Here is a 21,602-nt window from a genome sequence, read left to right on the forward strand (position 1 = left end):
ACGGGAACTTGCAAAGAACCCCCTCCACCGGCAGGACGACGAGCTCCGTGACACGTTGGTTGACTGGAGGCCCGACAAAGCATCTCGCTAACAAGCTGGCCAGCCAAAGGGACACAATTTCTGTTTACTTCTAGTACTTGCAAATGGAAGCGGGGCAGGAAAAGATTCCCTTTGATTGGCTGTTGTCAGGTGCATTTCGGCCATCTTTCATTGCGTAAATACACACATAGCTGATCCCCGTGATTGATCTAAAAATTATCACGATCGTTGATTTCAATCAGTTAATCACCCAGCCCCACCATGTGCAATGTCTTCATATATAAACCAAAAAGAAGAGCACTTGTCAACACTCATCGCGTTGTGGTAGAGTTTAGGTGAGTTAATTGAGAGACCAAAGAAGAGGAGCCATATCAAATGTGCTCCCCCGGTAATCTAAAGCGCTGCCTAATGACATTGCTTCTAGACAGCACATGATAAGAGCGCGACAATCCCCAAACAACCTCCCTTGCTTCATCCATACTCACTAGAATATCTTAAAAAAGGTCATCCTGGGCATTTCCAACTCAAATTGTCATGTAAACCCGATAAAAGGCCATTAAAGATTGTTTGTGGTATGGGACCTTTAAGTAAATGGAGATGATCATTATTTCATGATTCATGCTTTTTGTGACATTTTTGTTGGGTGGTTGTTTGGTTTGGCCTTTTGATTTTTAAAAAATATAAAATAGGTGCTTTGGCTTCATAAACGTGAAACAGGTGTAGAAAAACATTTTCGAAAGAAAAAAAATTATTATTTCAAAGAGTTCTTCCTCTCCCCTCTTTCACTTGCTCTCTCACTCTCTCTCCCTCCAATAAAAATAAAATAGTTATAATTTTATTTTTATTTTCAAAAGACAGAGAAGCCAATGAAGAGAAAGCAATTCTAAAAGTATCTTGAACACTTGTTTGAGAAACAAGCTTCGTCTGCAGCAGTTTTCAACACGTTGTGCACCTGTTGTCGTTTCACCTATTAGCTGCCTTTTTGTTTTAGAATGAATGAAAAGGCAGTGGTATGAACTGTCAGTCTTCATTTTTGCACCCACAACCAATGCCCACAGGGATTTTGTCATCGATTTGAATGGGAACCTTTGTCAGAAATTGTCATCTACTTGAGGACTGAATCAAGATTTTATTGCTGATCTCCAATAAAATGTTTTCATTTTGGTCCGTTAGCCCAGCTTCTGATTTGCTCTTAAAAATGTTATTTATACTTCCTGTGGGATCTTTGTCTGCCTGACAATTCGGTTTAATGACCCCCTCTTCTTCATTTCGGTCAAGACTGATATAAAATGACCGGTCAAAGGTGGTGAAGCAGTTTGGATGTGATTGAGGTGTAGCCTGAGGAGTGTGAGGTGAGGTTGCAGAAACTCCTGACAAAACATTTGAGTTCTAGTCATTTATTTAAAATTTCAAAAATGTTTCGTGTGTGGATTGTCTTTTTGTATACCCTGATGATTTATTATGTTTTAACTTCTATCATCTAGTACAGGGTGGGATGTTGGTATGACTCTGGTGGTATCCGAAATAACATTGAATATTATTGCAAGCCTACATTTGTGTTGAGCAGATTGTTCATGGGTTGTTTCCGATTGTGAGGTGATGAAGGTAATAAAATGTGGTTTGTGATTGGATGATACTTTGGATAGATGTGGGCTGATGGTCACTGGGAGCACAGTACTCGTTTAATGTTTTGGCGAGATTACGGTGACAATAATCATTTGTTTTGAAATAAAGTTGTTGTTGATAGGTCACTGCTCATCCTGGTGCCTTTGTCCAAGCAAAGGCAGTGCTGCGTGCACAAGAGTTAGCCAATTAGGTGCTGACAGTAAGAAATGATTATTTCTGTATCTTATTTGGAGCCGGAGCGATCGTAAGCTCAACACACACGATGTGGTTTGAGATCAGCTGGTGAGGAATAAATGCATAAAATTATTGTCTGTGCTTGTCACGATAATTACAATATCGACTTATTGTTTGAAAAATAAAATGGACAAAATTGTTTTGTCCAGTCTCAAATTGCCATTTACGTGTGTTTCTTTACATACATCATCAACACGTTGTTGCAGTGCTTCTTTCCACTCCTGTCAGTCAACTTGCCTTCTGCTGTGCGGGGTGGGACACGCACGCACGCGCGCGCACGCACACATACGGTGTGAACATGGTTGATGCAGAGAGAATAATAGCGTAAACGGAGTTTTTAGAAAGCTGCAGTTGTCCAATCACAGAAAGTTGCGCTGTTTCGACGGATCTATCTACGCGACGTTCGCTTTATTTAGTGACTTTTCTTACCCCTCTAGCAATTATTTTTCCCAAAATAGAATGGTTAAAAATTCCAATAGATGGATTAAAGTGATATAGTCTGATAATTCTGCATGCAAATCTGTAGTTTCATATACTCAACTATTTAAGTGCAATTTTTGGACAGCTTAGGTCTGTTTTATTTATATTTTTCATTTATCTAAGATATTTTATTTATAGCTCTACATTTCAATGCCAATGTTCATTATTCATGAGAATTATAAGTTAATTGCTTTTAAAAAAATATTAACTTGAATTATTTTGCTCTAGCAACTTGATTACGGGCTGCCATCTTGGTGGAATTTTCTTAAAACATTAATGAGCACTTCAGACATCTAAAATCCTCTGTAACAAATAAATTCACGACAAAACAATTGATGAGTTGTACATGGCCTATTTGACTGCCTAAACTACTCTAATTGTGAAAAATTTTTAATTTCCGCTATTAAAGTCAAATATTTCATAGTATTTCATGCAGTTTGAAACCACAGTAGTTTAAAGTAGCTGAAGCTTGCCAGTGAATGGAATTATGGGTTTCCCGAGGAGCGGTCAAAATTACAGGATCAGCTGTAGCTGTAGAAATCTGTACAATGAAGATATGTTGACAGAAAATGTGTCATTTCTGCATAAATACTGACATTCTGTTGACGTTTCAGTATATTGCTTGAAACCAAAATGCAGTGTCGTATCATCAGCTCATAATTGGACATAGGAAAAAAGTTAAATGAGTGATTTCCCCGACAAGCCGCATTTTCCCGTACACCTGCACATTCAATTACTGCGTCCTCGGGGTGAGTTTAAAAATAACATTGAAAAAGGAAAAATTCAGGTTCTCTGTAATTATTGGAGTGATCATTTAATTTCTGTGGCTCAGTAATGTTTGTTTGCCTCTTCTACTTAAAAAAGCACAAAAGCCTAAAACGTAGCAGACGTAAATGTTCATTAAAAAAATGAGGCTGATGTTTTAATCATAATTAACATTATTTTAATATCAAGATAATTTAATATTAAGCAATGTGTATTCCACTCACTCCAAGAGTGGTTCTCACACTTTTTCTAAAGTATATGAAAAAGCTGTACTTAAATGATGTTTCAAGCAAAAGGTATTACACATATTAAACACTAAAAATAATAATAGAAAAAATAAATTAATTAAACAAGCTGCATGCATAGCTACAAGTTAAAAACCCTCACTCTATCCAAACCCTCGAAGCCTGCTTTCAGGAAAAGAACCACACACACACACACACATGCGTTTTTCCAGCTAACTTTGCTTAGTATAGTTTCCTGCTTGTGTGTCATCACTAAGCGCTGAGCACTGATGAGTGTAAAGTGACGTGACAATTGTGGGAATGTGAACGAAAAATAAAGTGCAGGCAAGCGTGACAGCCACGGCTGAATTATGTTTATTCTTTTAATAGTATTTAACTTTTAAAAATTTACATTTTTATTTATTTATTTATTTTGAGCTGCCAAAACTGCCAAAGAGGCACTTGAAATGGTGAGGGGGAGAGAGCACAACACCAAATAAATACCCGAAATATGAAAATATAGTTTACTTTTAAGTGAAAATAGTGTTAATATACATCGGCCTTGGCAAACGTAAGTGTTGTGTAGGTGTACAAACAGCAAACATTTTACACAATTTTTTTTTAAAATAAATTTAAATTGTCAACTTGGAAGTGTGTGTGTGTTGATTACTCAAGTTATCATAGGAAAAATTGATCGGATCATTGATTCTAAAAAGTGTTGGTTCTGTCATCCTCGAAAGATTTAGCAAGACGGGATATTTAGCTGAACGATGTGAGTTTAAGCCACTTCATCCATGTCAATATTTGAGTTCAATATGTATCGGTATAATCTCAGTTAGTTTATGGTTCATGTTTGTGCTCCGGTCAAAACTAAAATACTACAACCACACGCGAAGCAAACTACTTCAGCAAGCATTCGAACATTCTCTTTATTCTATCTTGAGTTGAGCAGTTGAGTTGACCACTGTATTGTGGACGGCGCAGTACTTGAAGAGCTCGGTATTCTCTTTGGGCGGTAACTTTGAGATCTACTTATCTAGTACATTGTTGGCTACTGCAAGTATTGGTTTCTGATTGTTCCTTCTCTTTCGGACTCTTCTGGGTGATGACATGTTGCATTTCCCACGTGTCCTAGATAATGCTGCATCATTGTGCTTCTCCAAAACACTTGTGGATACATAAAACTGTTGGCGTAAACTTTGAGAAAAAAATAGATGCTTTCTGAAAAGGAGTCTGAGGGAAAACTGAAGAGAGGAATGGCCAATTGTATAGATTTGTATAAGCATGAAGAGAGAATGCAGGCTTAGAGATGAGATTTGAAAAAGCAGGAAGGATGATGAAGGAAAAGGGGGAGGAGAAGAGTGGCTTGTAGGGTAGGGTGGGTTGGTTTGGGTTGAGTTGCTAGGGGAGAGTGTATCAGCCTGCTACTGAGAGTCAGCCTTGCTATTGGAAGCTACTTGCATAGCAGGAGAGAGGAGGAAGAGAAGTAGCTAATGAGTGTTGTAGGCTGGTTGCTGAGACAGCACAGAGTTTATTTATAGAGCGCTGGCCGGCCAGCCCTTAGATACCAGCAGCCAATCAGCTGATGGAGAAAGAGAGGGGCCCAACCAATGCCAGCGCAAGAAGGGGGATGTCAGAGTGTGGAAGTTCTGTGAGTGCTTCTCAGCCTCTTAAAGAGACGATGCCGATTTCTCAGTACTAGGCAGATATTTTCTCTCCCCAGCAGTGTCATGTCTGAAAGCAGGCCAGGACCCAGAGCATCACAACTATGACTCTCAGAAACAGTGACTGGATAATTCTTTCTCTGCGTTTCCATGCAAACAGATATGAAAACATACAATATGCTGCTCACCACAACTGAGTGGTGTTATATATTTTTCAAAATGTGCATTTTTACAGATCACTAATTCATAACTTCGAGCCGTTTGGGGAAAAAAAATGTCTTCTGAATGGAATGGAAGAAGATAAAGGCATCTAACCTGTGAGCATCTAACCTGAATTACAAACCGTTTCAATCTGTAAAATGTTTCAGCGTAGCCTCTGTGAAACCAATTTTCCTTTCTCGGGAGACATGAATTGTGTTTTTAACACCCAGCAGCTCAGGTTTACAAACTGGGTGTATGCAGATCTAATTCTGGCCTCTTCATGTCCCTTTCCCAAAGGCCCAGTATAGCCCGCTATGCTTGCTCTGACCTGCTTGTTTGGTAGCAGTACACTCCACACTCGATTACTTGCCAGCACCGGAAAAATTACTTTTTAAGAAGTTGCTTTTTACCTTCTCAATGCATAAGTGGTTCATTTATTTATTTATTTATTTTATTTTATAATACCAAAAGATAAGAGATACAATATTTCTTACTGCTTCACAAGATCTGTGGATAGTCACATAGTTTGAAAATTAAAAGTGTACCATTCGTGCCTGGGTTGTTGGTTAGTGACATTTGCAATACTATCCCTTTTTGCCTCTAGCATGTTGACCTCTTTTTAAGAGTGTGGATTCATTGAATGGCACAACTTATTTTCTTGGATTTGCACCAAGAATTTACATTTTAAAAAAGGAAAGGAAAAAAAAAAAAGATCACAGCTCACGGTCCAATCACAAGACTAACGTAATGCTAAACTCAGAATATCATGTAGGCTTTGCCTAACGTCGAGCGGAGCGCCCAAGTCAAAATACATACAAAGACAACATAAAGAGCAACAGGTTTACCGTAACGAGGTAACCATTAAGCCTGCTGGAATGGTGTGGAGCTCGACACTGTCTGAGCTTTCAAAGCCTCTAATACAACTACGGTTGATTCTCAAATTTAAACATCGCTACATTTAATACTTTAAGTCATTTGAGGCACTGTATTTGCAGTATCATTCCAAAGCGGAAAGTGATATAGGTATCCCATTAGCAGACTCACTCAAGGACCTCTGTCTAATAAAGCTGAAAGGAGTCAATGTCTAAAAAGTAAATGTCACGAATATAACCTTATAATTCTACCGTTTCACTTATAATAGATGTAAAATGTTTTACATCAGAACATTTTTAAGTAGCATAAGCTGTTTAGCTACAGTGTTTAATGACAGGGGAGTAAAAGTAATATTCATCGAGGACCGTAGGTATAGTTACCCTCAGAGGGCAAAAATGATTATGAAAATGTTGTTTAGTCCGGGTTGAGTTGCAGGGGCAGCAGGTTAACTTATTCATTGCTTCTGGGATTCTATACTTACTTGTCAGTGGCATTAAATGGGAAGCCCAGACATCTAGGTCTTCCAAGGGTATCCCAATGTGTTCCCAGGCCAGCCAGGAGGCAATTAGGTGCTTTTCCATTAGAGGGTTGAGAGCGGCGTGGCCCCGTTCTGCCCCAACCCCACTTTGCCTGGCCTCGTCTGGTCTATGTGTTGCTTCTGCATTATGACAGGCTTTGGGGTGGGATCAACTAAACTGTGCGCGCCCCCACTCCATGCTCACAATGTGTGGGGTTCTGCCATAAGATCTTGCGAGTGGCAAGTCTTGGCCACCGTTTATGTGCTTATTCAAAATACGAATCTCAGTTGCATGAGGTGGCGAAGTTGCAAATTATAGACCATCAAAATAAAAAATACAGAATTTAACGCTGACTAAAAATGTAGCTGTCTGCTGCCAAGTCATAAAAATACAGTATGTATGGTAGGCATATTGTATTTTAAAACATCCATACATCCATTAGCTGAGCCGCTTTGCCTCATGAGGGTTGTGGGCAAGCTGGAGCCTATCCCAGCCATCTTTGGGCAGTAGACGGTGTACACCCTGGACTGGTTGCCAGCCAATCGCAGGGCACACAAAGACAAGCGACCATCTGTGCTCACAAACATACCTAGCGGCAAACCAGAGTGTCCAATCAACCTATTATGCATTTTTTGGAATGTTGGAGGAAAGCGGAGCACCCGTCAGGTAGGCACGGGGAGAACATGCAAACTCGAAACCTGCACCTCTGTACTCTAAGGCCATCATGCTAACCAGTCGTCCACTGTCCCACCCTCTTTAAAACAATTACTTAACCATATTTACAATTTCATATTTGCCTGTGGATGAAATAGTGACTCTTGTGGTTAATATTTCACCTCGCCGGGTCCATTCACTTGAATGTGCGCGAGTGAGCTCTCCATTCATAAGTATGAGAGCTCACTAAGCTGTGCTCGCTTACAGGCACAAAATGGGCGTGTGCAGTGGAGGTCCTTGCCACATTGCTAAAAGCATTGCTTACATCTGTCAACCAATCAGATGACAATGACTTCACGGCCTGACAGACGTATAAATCAGATTGCAAGAGATTTTGTGGCTCAGTTCCACTCTAACCGCACAGAAAACCGACCACATGGCGCAGAACCAGGCTGTTTCAAGTTAGAACAGGTACAATGGAAATGGGGCTATAGTCTCTCCCATGTCTCCTGGTAAGATGTGTCCGGAACACCTCACCAGAAAGATATCTACGAGTCATCCTAACTAGATGCCTGAGCCACCTCAGCTGGCTCCTTCCAATGCGGAAAAGCAGTAGCCCTACTCTGAGTCCCTCTCGAATGACACCAGGACACCCATGCGGAGCAAACTCTTGATCTTTGGGTCATGACTAACATTTTGTCACCATAGACTGACAGTGGTAACATAGATTGACAGGTACATGGAGAGCCTTTCGGCTGATTTACGTCTACTCCATGATAGACCATACAGTATCCGTATCACTGTAGATGTTGCCCCAATCCATTTGGCGATCTCCCGCTCCATTCTTCTCCCTACTCTTGATCAAGACCTCCTGACACTTGAATAGAACTCCTCCTCTCGGAGTAAGATCTCATCCCCGCCCGGGGAGGGCACCCCAATCTTTTCCCTGTTTTTATTAGTACCTCAAACCACACATACTGCGTTTACTTAGAATATAAATTACTTGTAATTTAAGTTAATATGTTGTTTTAGTTCCATGAAAAAAACTTTAGTTCCTTTTTTTTTAAATTTATACATTTCTTTTACATTTTCTTTTGCTTTACACGTCATTGTTTTGCAAAAATGTAAATTAACTTCTTGAGCCTACTCTTTTGGACTTTGAGTTGGCCACTTCAAAACTTTCTGTTGTTTGGAGAGAAAGAGAGCTAGGGCGAGAGACCGAGAGATAATATATGGATACATTGAAATCAGCTAATTCAAGGCCTGCAGCAAAATAACACATTTGTTTGGCAGTCATGGAGACTATTACAATTGTGTTCATGAAGTTGTTGGCAGTTGTATTCAATAATCAAGCCTTGGCCTCTCGTACATCAAAGTGTACAAGAGAAGACGCAGACATGTCTTTTGTGTTTGTTGCCGACTAGTTCGTAATGTGCATGAAGCCTTCCTTGATGTTTTTTTAATGTTATTCAGAGAAGGACATGCTTATGTTTCAGGTTATTTTCTTGCTGCACAACCTAAGATAGCTTGGGCTTGACGGGACATCAGGTTATTCATTGCCTTCAGCAAAATAATACCTTTGTTTGGCAGTCATGGTGCCTATTGTGTTTGTAAAGTTGTTGACAGTTGGATTCAGTGATCAACTTTTGGCTCTTCGTCACATCATAGGAACAAGGAACCACAGACATGACTTCTTCTGTACTTGTTGATAATTACTTGTTAATGTGCACGGAGCCTGCCTATATCTTGGCCGAACTTGCCTTTCTTGTTTTTACATGGAATCTTTGGCCCAAAAAAAGTCACTTCCCATTCACCAAAATTCAGACAATTTTTTATTGAAATTAAGTTTTGTTTTTTTGTTTTTTTATAAACCAAAGATGAACTTTTTTGGACAAAGAAGGGTACTGAATGATTAGAATGTTGGGGATTCTCAATGTAATCATGTTCTTTTCTTGCTCTGTCTCTTCAGGTGTAAGCAGCTCAGGATGTCCGCCCACCTCCACCTCCTCCTCCTCCTCCTCCTCCTCCTCCTCTACTGCCCAGGGCTTCTCCCTCGCTGAGCCAGCCATGACCAGCCAGCACACACATACACACCCCTCCTTCAGCTCCATCCACTCCATGGCCGAACAGCAGCAGGTAATGCACTGCTCCTGCCAGAAATACATTTGGCAGAGGAACATGGCATTAGGCCATAGGTCTCAAATTGGAGCCTTAAAACATTCCTGATCATTTGAATCAGCTGTGTTGGAGGAGGGAAACATTTAAAACATGCCGGATAGCGGCTCTCGAGGACCAGAGTTTGAGATCTGTGGATTCGGCAATGCCACTACTGAAAAGTTAGACAATTTAGCCATGTCGAATCAGATTTCACACACCTCTCTCTAGTATATCTCCTTGCCTATGATCTTCGTAATTGCAGAATCTCTAGTTTATACACCGGAAAACAATATTGTCAGTTTCATCGACGAGGTATTTTGAAGCCTGAAAACAAAACTTTTGAAAATTTGGCTCAAACTAGAAGTTTGGAAAAATTCAACAAGGAAAAAAACAATTGTTTGAATTAGAACTCATGCTAGTGATTTGCAACACAAGCTACAATGGCCACAGTAAATTTAGTTTTCTTTTCCATTCATGGGTTTATATAATCATGGTTTGCTGTCTTTTCGGGTAGGTTTGTTATCTCTGTCAGAACTACTGTGCAATTTATATCCATATATTGGTTGAGAATTTGCTTTCGAAATTGCTGCAGTTGGAGTTCTTGTGGTTGCCGTGCTTTTTTTGGGTGTGCATGTTTTTCTTCTCTATGGGAGGACTTCCATAACATTCAAGACATCCTTGATAGAGAATTATGTAGTGTTATGGAGCTTCCTATCTTTTATTCTCCTTTCTTACACTTGTTTTGTATCTCCTTAAATCTACTTTGTAGGGATCCCCTTGTTATTGGATGTAAAAAAAAATGTTTGGGTTCCTTCTGTTATACTGTCGGACATGCTCAACCATTTAGTGTGACATATATCGGCTGTGCGTAACTTTTGTCACCCCTAGACTGGGATTCTGTATTACAACAAAAGAGCCGTCATTTTGATTTGACGTAGGCTATGCCTAGCCCCCGCATTCCTACCTTGTGTACCTCGATTGGTTTTATCCTGTTTTCAATGACAGCCTGTGGAAAAACAAGGATGGATTCTTCAGGAGTAATTATTGTGTGATTACTTTCTGCTACCGAAACGCCAAATATGTTTATTTCACTTTTTACATATGGGAGACTAGGCACTGCAGTCGGTGCCCATCACTAGGTAAAATCTGGAGGGGAATTTCACTCACAGACACAAAATATAAACAAATTTTAGCAAGATGTTAGAGAAACTGATAGGCGTAATTAGCATTGTGTCATCGCCACCAATGGCTTAGGTGGAAATAACTTTCTTTTTTTAACTTTCATGTTATCACCCCCTGTTGTATGTTTATAAATTTGATCATTGGTAAACACCAAATGTCTAAACCAGTGGCAAAAGTCTCTGTGTTTACTTCCTAGTAGGCTGCTACGCCAGCCCTATCACCCTGAGCGAGTGCTGTGTAAAAATGGTTTTGTTATAATCTTAACAATATTAACAGCATTGCTTTGCTAAAGAAATGGAACAGAGGCTGACAAGAACACAGTATTGTGTCAATCTAACATTTGAAACAGCCGTCTTTGAAATTTGCTTGAATGCAGAGCCATGCATACTTTTTGTCAGCAAATTAGTTTTGAAACAAAAATTAGTTGTAAACCTAAAATGAATTGTGCTCTGACAGTTGCTGTCACACAGTCAATTCCAATATGAGTCTATGGTCTCAAGCTAAAGCTCACAATGTAACATGAACTTGATACAGACTATGTATAAATGTGTGAATTTCCAAATGAGTTTATTATGCAAATCACCAGTAAGTACCTGCTACTGCTACTACTTCTAAATAAATATACAAAAATACGCTTAAAACGTTTAAAAGTTTTGTTTATCCATACTTGCTTGTTGGTGCTTGTGGGGGGATAATGGCATCCATCTGGTCACATTCATGACCCATGATGTTGCCGCTTAGTTTTTTCACCTGTTATGATCAGATTACATAGATAAGGGCGTTACAAAAAAAGAACTAAACTGTACCAAAAATAACACGTTTGAGTGAAGTGTACGCATCTACTAAACTAGGGCCTGGGTAAAAAAAAATCTGATATGATTCAACACTTTATTTAACATCGAAAATTACAAACACTCAACAGTCAGTCGCGGCAGAGCTTTGAACTAATTGACGGACGTAGTCAAAACTACTAGTATCTATTGACGTCCATTCTGGGTGAACAGAAGGTTGTAGAGCCACGTAAGCTCGTAAATGTGTTCAGGGGCTCTGAAAATGGGGAAGTTGATGTTGATTCTGAGTGTCTAGACCAATGGGTTCAGAAGTTGTGGTCAAAAGACGTCCTCCACTTAAAAGTGAATGGACTTTTAATACCACATGCCCCCAGCAGAGGGCACACTACCTGTAATGGTTGAGATCAATATTTGGGTTTCACTCATTTTCAGTGTGAAAATACGTAAAAAAAAAAAAATGTGAAGTCAAAAGACGATGCATAATTAAAGCCCCCAAGGAAGTAGAAAAAAAAGAATTCATGTGGGTGGATTCAAACGGTTAGGTCCACCATACGTTGAGCCACGCCTCGAAGTGCGCTCTGCATTTTCAATATGGAGTACAGTGAGAGCTGAGTGAAGGGAGTAGACTGAGACTTCAATTAATTAATTAATTAAAACCTGCCGCCATGGGTGTGCAGAATTTGCGTTGACTTTTCCATTTCTTGAGACCTTGAGGTTAGTATCTAACATGTTTGATCTTTTTCACACCATGAAGTTTAAATAAAAAAAATTAAAACTGTGTTTTTTGTTTCGTCTGTCAACGCACAGTAAGTTTGGAGTACGTGTATGGGGATGTGTCTGTGCCAGTGTGTTCCCACCAACGGCTGTCTGACGTGTGCCACCCATGTAAAATGAAAAAGTTGGTCGTTTTCGATGCCTCCAAAAAATATTTAGTCAGAGGAGGGCTTACGGTCAAAACTCTTCAGAAGTTGATGCTCCTTCTACTACATCATCCACTATCAGCAGTGCCGGACATGCCTGCAAAACCAAAATACAGACTATTGCATTCTCTGGTCAAATGATTTGAAAAAGGTGGCGCTATGCAAAGTTATCAGTGGTAAGATGATAAATGTGTCCGTATGTTTCACAAATGAAACCAAAGACAAATTAAAAGATTCTACCCATTTAATTGTTGAGATGCTGCTGAGTTGTAATGCCTGCTGGCGCTTATACGTTTTTTTTGTGCTTTTTTTAAAATCATAAACTGGTATAATTTTACTTTTTCTATATATGTTAGCATGTTTGCTGTTACTGGCTGGAGATCGGTAAGCTTTAATTTCTACACAAATATTTTATTTACTGGTTTTATGATAAATTGAGTGATTAAGATGTCATGATGATCATTTGTATGGGTTGAACCAACTTGGAATGAAATAAATGAACATTTGTTGTGCGGACATTTATTTTATGCTCTGGAAATCCTTGACCAGAATAGAACTTTGCTGATAACCTGTTGCTATTCCTTTTTAGGTGCTGTCTGATATGACCATACTCCAGCGGAGGATCCCCCCTAGTTTCAGAGACCCTGCCAGTGCCCCATTGCGGAAACTCTCTGTAGACCTCATCAAAACATACAAGCACATCAACGAGGTATGACACCGGAAACAGAAGCTTGTACACATTTAACACCTCTTTTGGGGTTTACTTGTTTCTTTTTACAGTTTATGTGATATAAATAAATCCTGGTTTAGTGTTGAGTTTTAGATATATGGGCTTGAGAGAGACACATGCATACAATACATACATGCTTACTATACATGCAGTATTTTCCCCCTTCCGTCTTCATGTTTCTTTCAGATTTATTTATGTTGTACATACTTGGATCATCATTAAACAAATACTTTAATAATGCCTAGTTATATTCAGCATATAATGGCTGGAAATTGAATATTGTTCCCCAGTTCAAGTCTTTCACAGTGCTTTTGTGCACTATTGGGGAGGTAACGATATCGGCAATATCGTGACGTTAAAATTGCCACAATGTCTTTGTAGTCATCTCTCTATATTCATAGAAGCAAATCTGTTCAAAAGCCCAAGTTGTTTTCCATTTGTGCAGCTCCAGCACCATCTGGTGGCTTTATTCGTGCAGTTTAATTTGAAATCTGCATGTTTTGGGCACCTATGTAAACCCATGCTCATCGCCAGATGAAGGAGCATGTAACACGTTTGCGGTCCTCCACAAATTGACCTGATTCAAAATATGTAGGTGCGTCAATATTAGGTGTTATCAGTTTCTGTACATTATTTCTGTACATTGAGGTTACTGTTAACTCTACTATGTGAATTCTATGTATAATTAATATATCTACACATATTAATGATAAACAGATGTGCTGTAAGTCTTAAAAGTCCGAAGATTATGTTTGTGGCTCGGGGGGGAAAAAAACGAATACCCAACAACAACCCCTTGCGCCCATTTGAGAACCACACCAACATTTTTATGCGCATCCCTCGTTATATTGTAAAATAGTCAAATAAAATTAACATTTCTTATTAATGTGATGCAGATGGAGAAGATGAGTTTCATTTAACTTGCTTTGAGATACTAAGCTGTCTGTATCCGCAGGTTTATTATACAAAGAAGAAGCGGCGAGCCCAGCAGGTCCCTCCTGAAGATAGCAGTACTAAGAAGGAGAGAAAAGTCTACAACGACGGCTATGATGACGACAACTATGATTACATCGTCAAAAATGGAGAAAAGTGGCTGGACCGCTATGAGATAGACTCGTTGATTGGGAAGGGCTCCTTCGGACAGGTGCGGGCTCATGAAACGTCTCTGTAAAAATTCTGAATTTGTTGCTTGTAATGCCATGATGACAACAGTATAAGTTAGTTCTCTGGGAACAGTCTATCATCCATCCATCCATCAATCTATCCATTTTCTAGACTGCTTACTCTATTTAGGGTCTCAGGTAAGATGGAAGCTATCCGAGCCGACTTGGCACTAGAGGCAGAGTGCAACACGGACTGATCACCAGTCAACCTCAGGGCTATCACAAAGAGACAGACATTCACATCTCCAATTTAGAGTTTCCACTTAACTAATGTACTGTGCATGCTTTGCAACATACACGTTACCGAGGGATTCACTTCATGTCTCGAAAAAGTCCACATCATTCCCAAAGTTTATTCTAATACTTCACTTGATTGTGTAGGCTATCAAGCTGATTCCATCCACATCTCATGTCTACAATGTGTGCGCAGGTGGTGAAGGCCTACGACCATCATGAGCAGGAATGGGTCGCCATCAAGATCATCAAGAACAAAAAGGCATTTCTAAACCAGGCACAGATTGAACTTCGCCTGTTGGAGCTCATGAACAAGCATGATACTGAGATGAAATATTACATAGGTGAGTTGGAAAATGCACTTAATAATATAGTTGGAAAGCATGTGGTGGTGCACGGCTCTGTATAAGATCTGGGTTGTATGCTTTTATATATGTATTTGCAACATTTGGTGCGTACTTTGTAGCATGTCAAATCCAAAAGGCCCAATAAGTACGACACTTGATGAGAGGGAACTTGGTAGGAAATGTAATTATGTGGGCCAATAAAACTGTTTTTGTCTAGCTAAGATGTTTTTAAATGTTAAAAGTAGTTCAAGTGTCGCTTACAACTTGAATGATATTCTGCACAAATGTCAAAATAGAAAATGCTATTCTCCACCTCCTTGACCTTATACTCATGTCACTCAATGTTCTGTCTCCCTTCTGTCTTTGTGTGTGTGTGTGTGTGTGTGTTTCCGTGTGTAGTCCACTTGAAGCGTCACTTTATGTTTAGGAACCATCTTTGTTTGGTGTTTGAATTGTTGAGCTACAATCTCTATGATCTGTTGAGAAACACCAACTTCAGAGGGGTCTCCCTTAACCTCACCCGGAAATTTGCACAGCAGCTCTGTACAGGTAGGTTATACAGTAGGACACGCACACACAGACACATGCGCACACAAACACACACACCAGGGCAGTGAGTGCACCAGTGTCTCTATCAGCCAACTGGCTTTTGGCCCGTTGTTGGGTCAGCCTAAAAATATAGTCATCCAAAATGTCAGGCAAGGGACACTATAGGGAGTACTGCACGGGTAATCTTAGAAGAACAACTTAGTTAGTTGTAATTAAAATGTAGCAGATGTCTTTTTTTAAATAGATCCTCACAATTACCACACACATTTAACATAAGATGGGCTATTTTTAACTGCCACGGTGTTAAGGCGATGACAATGAGCCTCAACATACTGTCATTACAATTATCAGGCCTGACCACAGACTGCTTTTTGTCAAACCCAACCTTTCCATGATTTCATACATTTCACACAGTAAGCTGTGCTATAAGCGAAGTTATCATTTGCGCTAATGAAGTCCTGTCCTGCAGTCCTAATGTGGCTCTCTGCCCGGGAGACTGCCTGACCGAAAAAAAAAACTTTGTCGCTCTCTTGCCAAAGCAGGAGGAGATGTTGATGCCGGTTGTTTAAATAGATTAAATAAAGTGGAATGGCACCAACAGACATCCGTCAAGACCGACATGAGTTCTGGATCACCTTCATACAGTACCTACATCTTGCATTTGACTTATATTCACTGAAGAACTATCCTGTCTCACAGTTATATCAAAGGCAAAAAAAAAATGTTGGCTATTATTTGGTTCTTCTCTAATAATGTCTTCACGTGCTACAAGTACTGCAGCTATGTCACCATTGTGATTTTTTAGCGTATCAGTAACAGCTCACGTCATACTGATGCTATGACTAATGTTTTTAGTCATTTATTTTAATATTATTGAAATCAAAATACTGATAATTGTGGAAAATTAGGTCATATGCAATATGAAATTCTCATTACGTTCCATCTTTAAAATGGTTTCTCATGAGGGGCGAAGGCTTCCAAGTTTTTGCGCATAGCAGGATGTTGGTTTTTCATTAAAAGGGGTGCAAAAACATTTAGTCAGACATTTTCAGGCAGTTTTAACGGTTACAAATATTTTTTTTTTGTCGCAAAGAAATTTTGAACGTATTCGTGTACATTTGATGCAACCTTGAATGAACCCTGCTGAAAAAAACATCTATGTGTACAAGTGCTCGCAAACATTCGCCGCTCAGTGAGATTCTGGCTTTAGCTACTGGTTGACCAGTGTTGGCATATGTGGAAGGTGCTACCGATTAACAATCAATTCTTTGTATGCAGCGTTATTATTCCTGGCCACTCCAGAACTGTCAATTATCCACTGCGACCTGAAACCAGAAAACATCCTGCTGTGTAATCCCAAGAGATCTGCCATCAAGATAGTCGACTTTGGATCATCCTGCCAGCTCGGGCAGAGGGTGAGCAGTAATCACATACAGCAAATGATTTAAACATACCTGTCAAAAACTGTCAACAGTTTTTAACCAAACTGTCAAAATGCATTTTATACTTCTTGCATGGTGAACTTATTCCACTCTTTGTCTATCCGCTCATCAGATCTATCAGTATATCCAGAGCAGGTTTTACCGCTCCCCTGAGGTTCTGTTGGGCATGCCATATGACCTGGCAATTGATATGTGGTCTCTAGGATGCATCTTGGTGGAGATGCATACAGGAGAACCTCTCTTCAGTGGCTCCAATGAGGTTAGTTTTTATATTGTACACAAGAGATGTCAAACATTGGATAATAATGAATAGAATAGTGGAAAATGTAAATTTGCGTGTCTCTTTGTTTAGGTTGACCAAATGAACAAAATTGTTGAAGTGTTGGGGGTCCCTCCCAGCCACATGTTAGATGCAGCTCCTAAAGCCAGGAAGTATTTTGACAAGCTATCAGATGGACTGTGGACAGTGAAGAAGAATAAGGACATCAAAAAGGTATCACATTTCAGATCCAGTCACACTTTTTAAACCTTTTAATTATCTTGGTGGAACACAGCTTTACAACAGTGGAAGTCATTTGAAATTTTTGTGGACCTCTTATTTTTTTCATTTTTTTTTTCTTTTGTGGGGATAAATCCACAGTCTGCTGAATGATCTAGGCTTTTCAGCAAAACCAAAATATTTGCTCATGTGACTGCACAACAGTTCTTTACCCGAAGATGAATTATTGGGTTTTGGTAATTTGCTCTAAAATAATGTATTTCAATTTTCTGTTAACAGTTGTAATTGACTTTACTTCACAATGTCTGTAATTTAATGAGCATTTTAGAAATGCTGCAAAGGTTTGGCAACCAGTTTGGGGTGCGGCTTGCCTCTCACAGCTGGAATACGCTCCAGAATATCTGTGACCCGACTGAAGATAAACGGTTGAGAGAATGGATGAATGGAGTTTATCATTTACCATTCACTACCACCATCACTTGCATCATCTCAAATTATTTATGTGTTTGTGTGCGTTTGTTTTCAGGAGTACAAGCCCCCAGCCACTCGACGTCTTCATGAGATTTTGGGCGTAGAGACTGGAGGTCCAGGGGGACGGAGAGGAGGGGAACCTGGTCATGCCCCCTGTGACTACCTGAAATTTAAAGGTAAATCTTCACCAGTTACAGGGAATAAATGGTTAAATTTAGTAGTTTCAGAAAAGCTAAGATTTAAGAAAAGACCGGTTTATCATTTGTATTTTTCTTCAGTAGTATTCACATCACTATTAAAGTAGCCAAAAGAAAAGTCTGTTCCTTTTGCAACTGTTTTAAAGTTGATGTAGTTTTTGCAATGAAAGGTCTTGGGGGTCTCAAATGTGGACGGCATGAATTTTGATTCCGCAAACCTTCAGCAGGGAGCCGCTGGTCCAAAGCTATCATAGGTGTGATTATTTCCTGGAACGCGAGTCACTGCCAAGAAATAAATTTAGAATGAAATAGAGAGACTAATACTGTGATGCGCCATAGGGTTTGAATTACTATAAATTGGCACAAACCTATGTGCAAAAAATAGGTGCAATCAGATACTGTCGTTTTTAACGTTATTAGCTTCCTCTTTATTTATATTGGAAAGGCTTTCACATTAATCATGTGAGTGGGGCGATACTGCACTATGTATGTGCATCTATAAAGGGATTTCATTTTTCCTGTTTCCTGATTTGATTCTTTGCACGTTAGTTACATTACTTGCACTTGAGTGCTGTCGAAGTACTACAATTTCCTCCAGTAACACCAGAGGGCAGTGTTTCAACAGCGGTTTGTCATCAGTCGTCCACTCGCTGTGATTACCTACAAGCATGTGTGCAACATCAGAGGTTCCAAGGGAAATGGTCAAATTACACTTGTCATCTATGTATGCCCGTGATGTATAGTGTCAGGCAGCTCAATTAAATGCACTTCCAATAGATGGTTGAAGGTACAATTAACCTGTTGCCATTCACATAACAGAAGAATAACATCATGGCTTTATGCAAATGTGCAGGTTTTATGTTCAAATGTACACTCCCAGATTTCATACTCAGTCAGTAAATTATGAGGAGATTATTATTATTATTATTATTATTTCTGTATTCATACTTTTTGTGACATAATCATTTGGTGGTGTGTTGTGAGAATTTCTGAAGTAAATTGGGTGCCTTGGCTCAATATATGTTGAAAAACGCTGTCTATCCATCTGAGGTCAGAATGGGGGGAAAAAAAAAACCTTCACCACAATTATGTGAGACCCTTTGCAAGATTTTGTGGACATAAGAACTTAATGGTAGAAGTAATAATAAGAAGAAGAATTGGGAAAGGCATAGCTGTGAAATTATTGCTTTTAGCAGCGTGCTATGAAAGAACTGAACTTAAAGTGTAAATCTTGCATACGCAGTATTTCAGAATGATATATTGTACCGTAATCAAGATGCCTTTTCAACTTTTGATTTTTCATCATAGCAACAGTAAGGGAAGCAATGACTCGCTACTGCGGACTACACACTTTTAACAGCTGTTTCTCAATGTCATACAGTATTGCAGCTATTTATAGTGTAAGGGATTAGTATATTACTGAGTTTATTATTTTACACACTGAGATAAGCAAGAACTTTGGGACCTGGTGTCCTCTTTTGGTACCATAACCACACCATTTATTTTATATTCCAACCTCCTTCAAGCCAATTTGGTGGTGGAAACCCGAGTACTCATCCTCTAAGTTGGAGGCTGTTGAGATTTACTGTGTAGCTCCCCTTTGTGACATTGTCTTTCATGCTCACAGAGGTCACATATTTTCTATCTTTAATGGAGATGTTAGAAGCAGGGGTCTTGACATTGGAAGCTTCTGACACTTTTAAACTTATTTGTTCCCCTTCTGTTTGCATTTGATTTTTCTTGCTAGTAGCTGATCATTCCCCAAATGCTTATTTGTGGCTGTCATCCTCATGCTTTCTGCCTACAGACCTGATCCTGCGCATGCTGGACTACGACCCCAAAAGCCGCATCACGCCATTCTACGCCCTGCAGCACAACTTCTTCAAGAAGACCACCGATGAAGGAACGAACACTAGTTCATCAACTTCCACCTCTCCTGCCATGGACCACTCCCATTCAACCTCCACTACTAGCTCTGTTTCTAGCTCTGGTAAATACTATACACATCCTGCTGCACACGCCTCACAAATATTCTTCATCATGTCTGCTCATCTTGCCTAAGGAGTAGGCTGAGATTTGAAAACTTGATTCTCTTAACTCATTGCAATATAGTAATATGATGCTACTAGAAAGTAAAGGAATGCTTTAGTGATGCATGTTTTGTATAATACAAATCAGACCAACCACAGGATAAGCAATCCTCATTAGGGTTGAGGCTGAGCTGATGTCGGTTCTGTCCTATCTGCATTTGGGCGAGAGGCAGATACACAATGGAATGTCACGACTCACTTGCAGGGCACATAGAGATTTCACACTTGGGGACAATTTAGACTCCATTCACACAGCAGGACATGATGCCCAATGCTTTGTTTTGTATTTTTAGCATTACAAATTCATATTGGACTACTAATGTGAACGGAATGCATCCATGAAGCGACACGACGTAGAACAAGACGTCTCGAATTGCAAAGATTACAAAAGTAAATATGGCCCCCCGTGTAGGGGCTCTCAAATATGTCTACTGAAGATGACGTCACATCATTGATGCGCATCATTGAAATATTACTATCACCACAAATGTCCACATTATGCTTTGTTTCAATTGAGAATAAATAAGAGTCAAATTTTAAATTAAGACTTGTTCTTCACAACTTTGCAGAGGCAAAGGTTATCGCGTGTCGGCTATGCTACAGACATGTTAACCACTACCGGCCCAACAGTAGACATGAAAAGCGGAATAAATTTTTGCTCTTTACTTTCCAGGTGGCTCCAGTGGTTCCTCCAATGACAACCGCAACTATCGCTACAGTAATCGATATTACAACTCTGCTGTGACACATTCAGACTATGAGATGACCAGCCCTCAGGTACGCATAAAACAGCATCACTGGATGCGCCGCATGTATCAAGTCAGGTGTTGGATCATTCAAACAAGCGTACACAAAGCCATAATGGAAACAAATTCATACTGCATTTGTTGAAAGTAGTGGAGTTCTTTTCTTTGCTTAAAAACAAACGTGACCTTGGGTTGACCACATTATTTAGTCTTGACTGTTCGTTTGATATGTGCAAGAGGTTGGTTTTTAATTTTTCCCTATTTAAAGTTTAAGTAGCTCGCAACATGAAATAAAATTCATCCATGCAAGCAGTTTGTAGTAGTGTTGCTGTGTTTACTTCACATTTCTCATCACTGCTTTCTACCAAATTGAAGTTCTTCGAGTTGACAAAGATGCCAGCTATTATAATAGCTTCTTGTACAAATAAAGTTGTCAGCACTTTGAAATCTTCTGTATGAAATGAAAAACCTGCCTGGGTGCCCACTCACTTTTGCAACATGCAAATGAATGTTAGAGTTGCGTGTGTGTGCGCATGGTGCACATTGAAAAATACCGTTTGCACTCAATGGCCTGCGAGTGGGCGAGTATTTCGTAGTCCATTCATTCTGAAAGTACGCTCAAGCTTTTCTAACAAATCTGTTGAACAGTGTACAGTACACACACATTTGCACGCAGAACCACTTGCGTTATGTCTAAACTACTTGAGTATACTCGTGCAGTATGCCTACTAACCCAGAACAATTTGTTGTTCATATTGTATCATGTTTTGTGAAGTACTGCATCTTGGTGGATGTTCAAACTTTTG

General features: G+C 39.6%; 1 protein-coding gene across 2 annotated transcripts in view; it reads left to right on the forward strand.

Moving 5' to 3' along the window:
• The window catches only part of dyrk1b (dual-specificity tyrosine-(Y)-phosphorylation regulated kinase 1B), a 51,736-nt gene that overhangs the window by 28,477 nt on the left and 1,657 nt on the right, over nt 1-21,602 (forward strand). For both annotated transcript variants that reach the window (XM_088306744.1, XM_088306743.1), the window contains exons 2-12: nt 9,248-9,414; nt 12,918-13,037; nt 14,014-14,202; nt 14,652-14,799; nt 15,202-15,351; nt 16,630-16,766; nt 16,906-17,052; nt 17,146-17,286; nt 17,819-17,939; nt 19,768-19,950; nt 20,724-20,827. In XM_088306744.1, the coding sequence (XP_088162870.1) occupies nt 9,346-9,414; nt 12,918-13,037; nt 14,014-14,202; nt 14,652-14,799; nt 15,202-15,351; nt 16,630-16,766; nt 16,906-17,052; nt 17,146-17,286; nt 17,819-17,939; nt 19,768-19,950; nt 20,724-20,827 (1,509 nt within the window). In that variant the 5' untranslated portion in view covers nt 9,248-9,345. The remainder of the gene's footprint in view (nt 1-9,247; nt 9,415-12,917; nt 13,038-14,013; nt 14,203-14,651; nt 14,800-15,201; nt 15,352-16,629; nt 16,767-16,905; nt 17,053-17,145; nt 17,287-17,818; nt 17,940-19,767; nt 19,951-20,723; nt 20,828-21,602) is intronic.

The sequence above is a fragment of the Idiotropiscis lumnitzeri genome, chromosome 10 (genome assembly GCF_059441095.1).
Source record: "Idiotropiscis lumnitzeri isolate Australia: NSW breed Sydney's pygmy pipehorse chromosome 10, RoL_Ilum_1.0, whole genome shotgun sequence".
NCBI lineage: Eukaryota > Metazoa > Chordata > Actinopteri > Syngnathiformes > Syngnathidae > Idiotropiscis > Idiotropiscis lumnitzeri.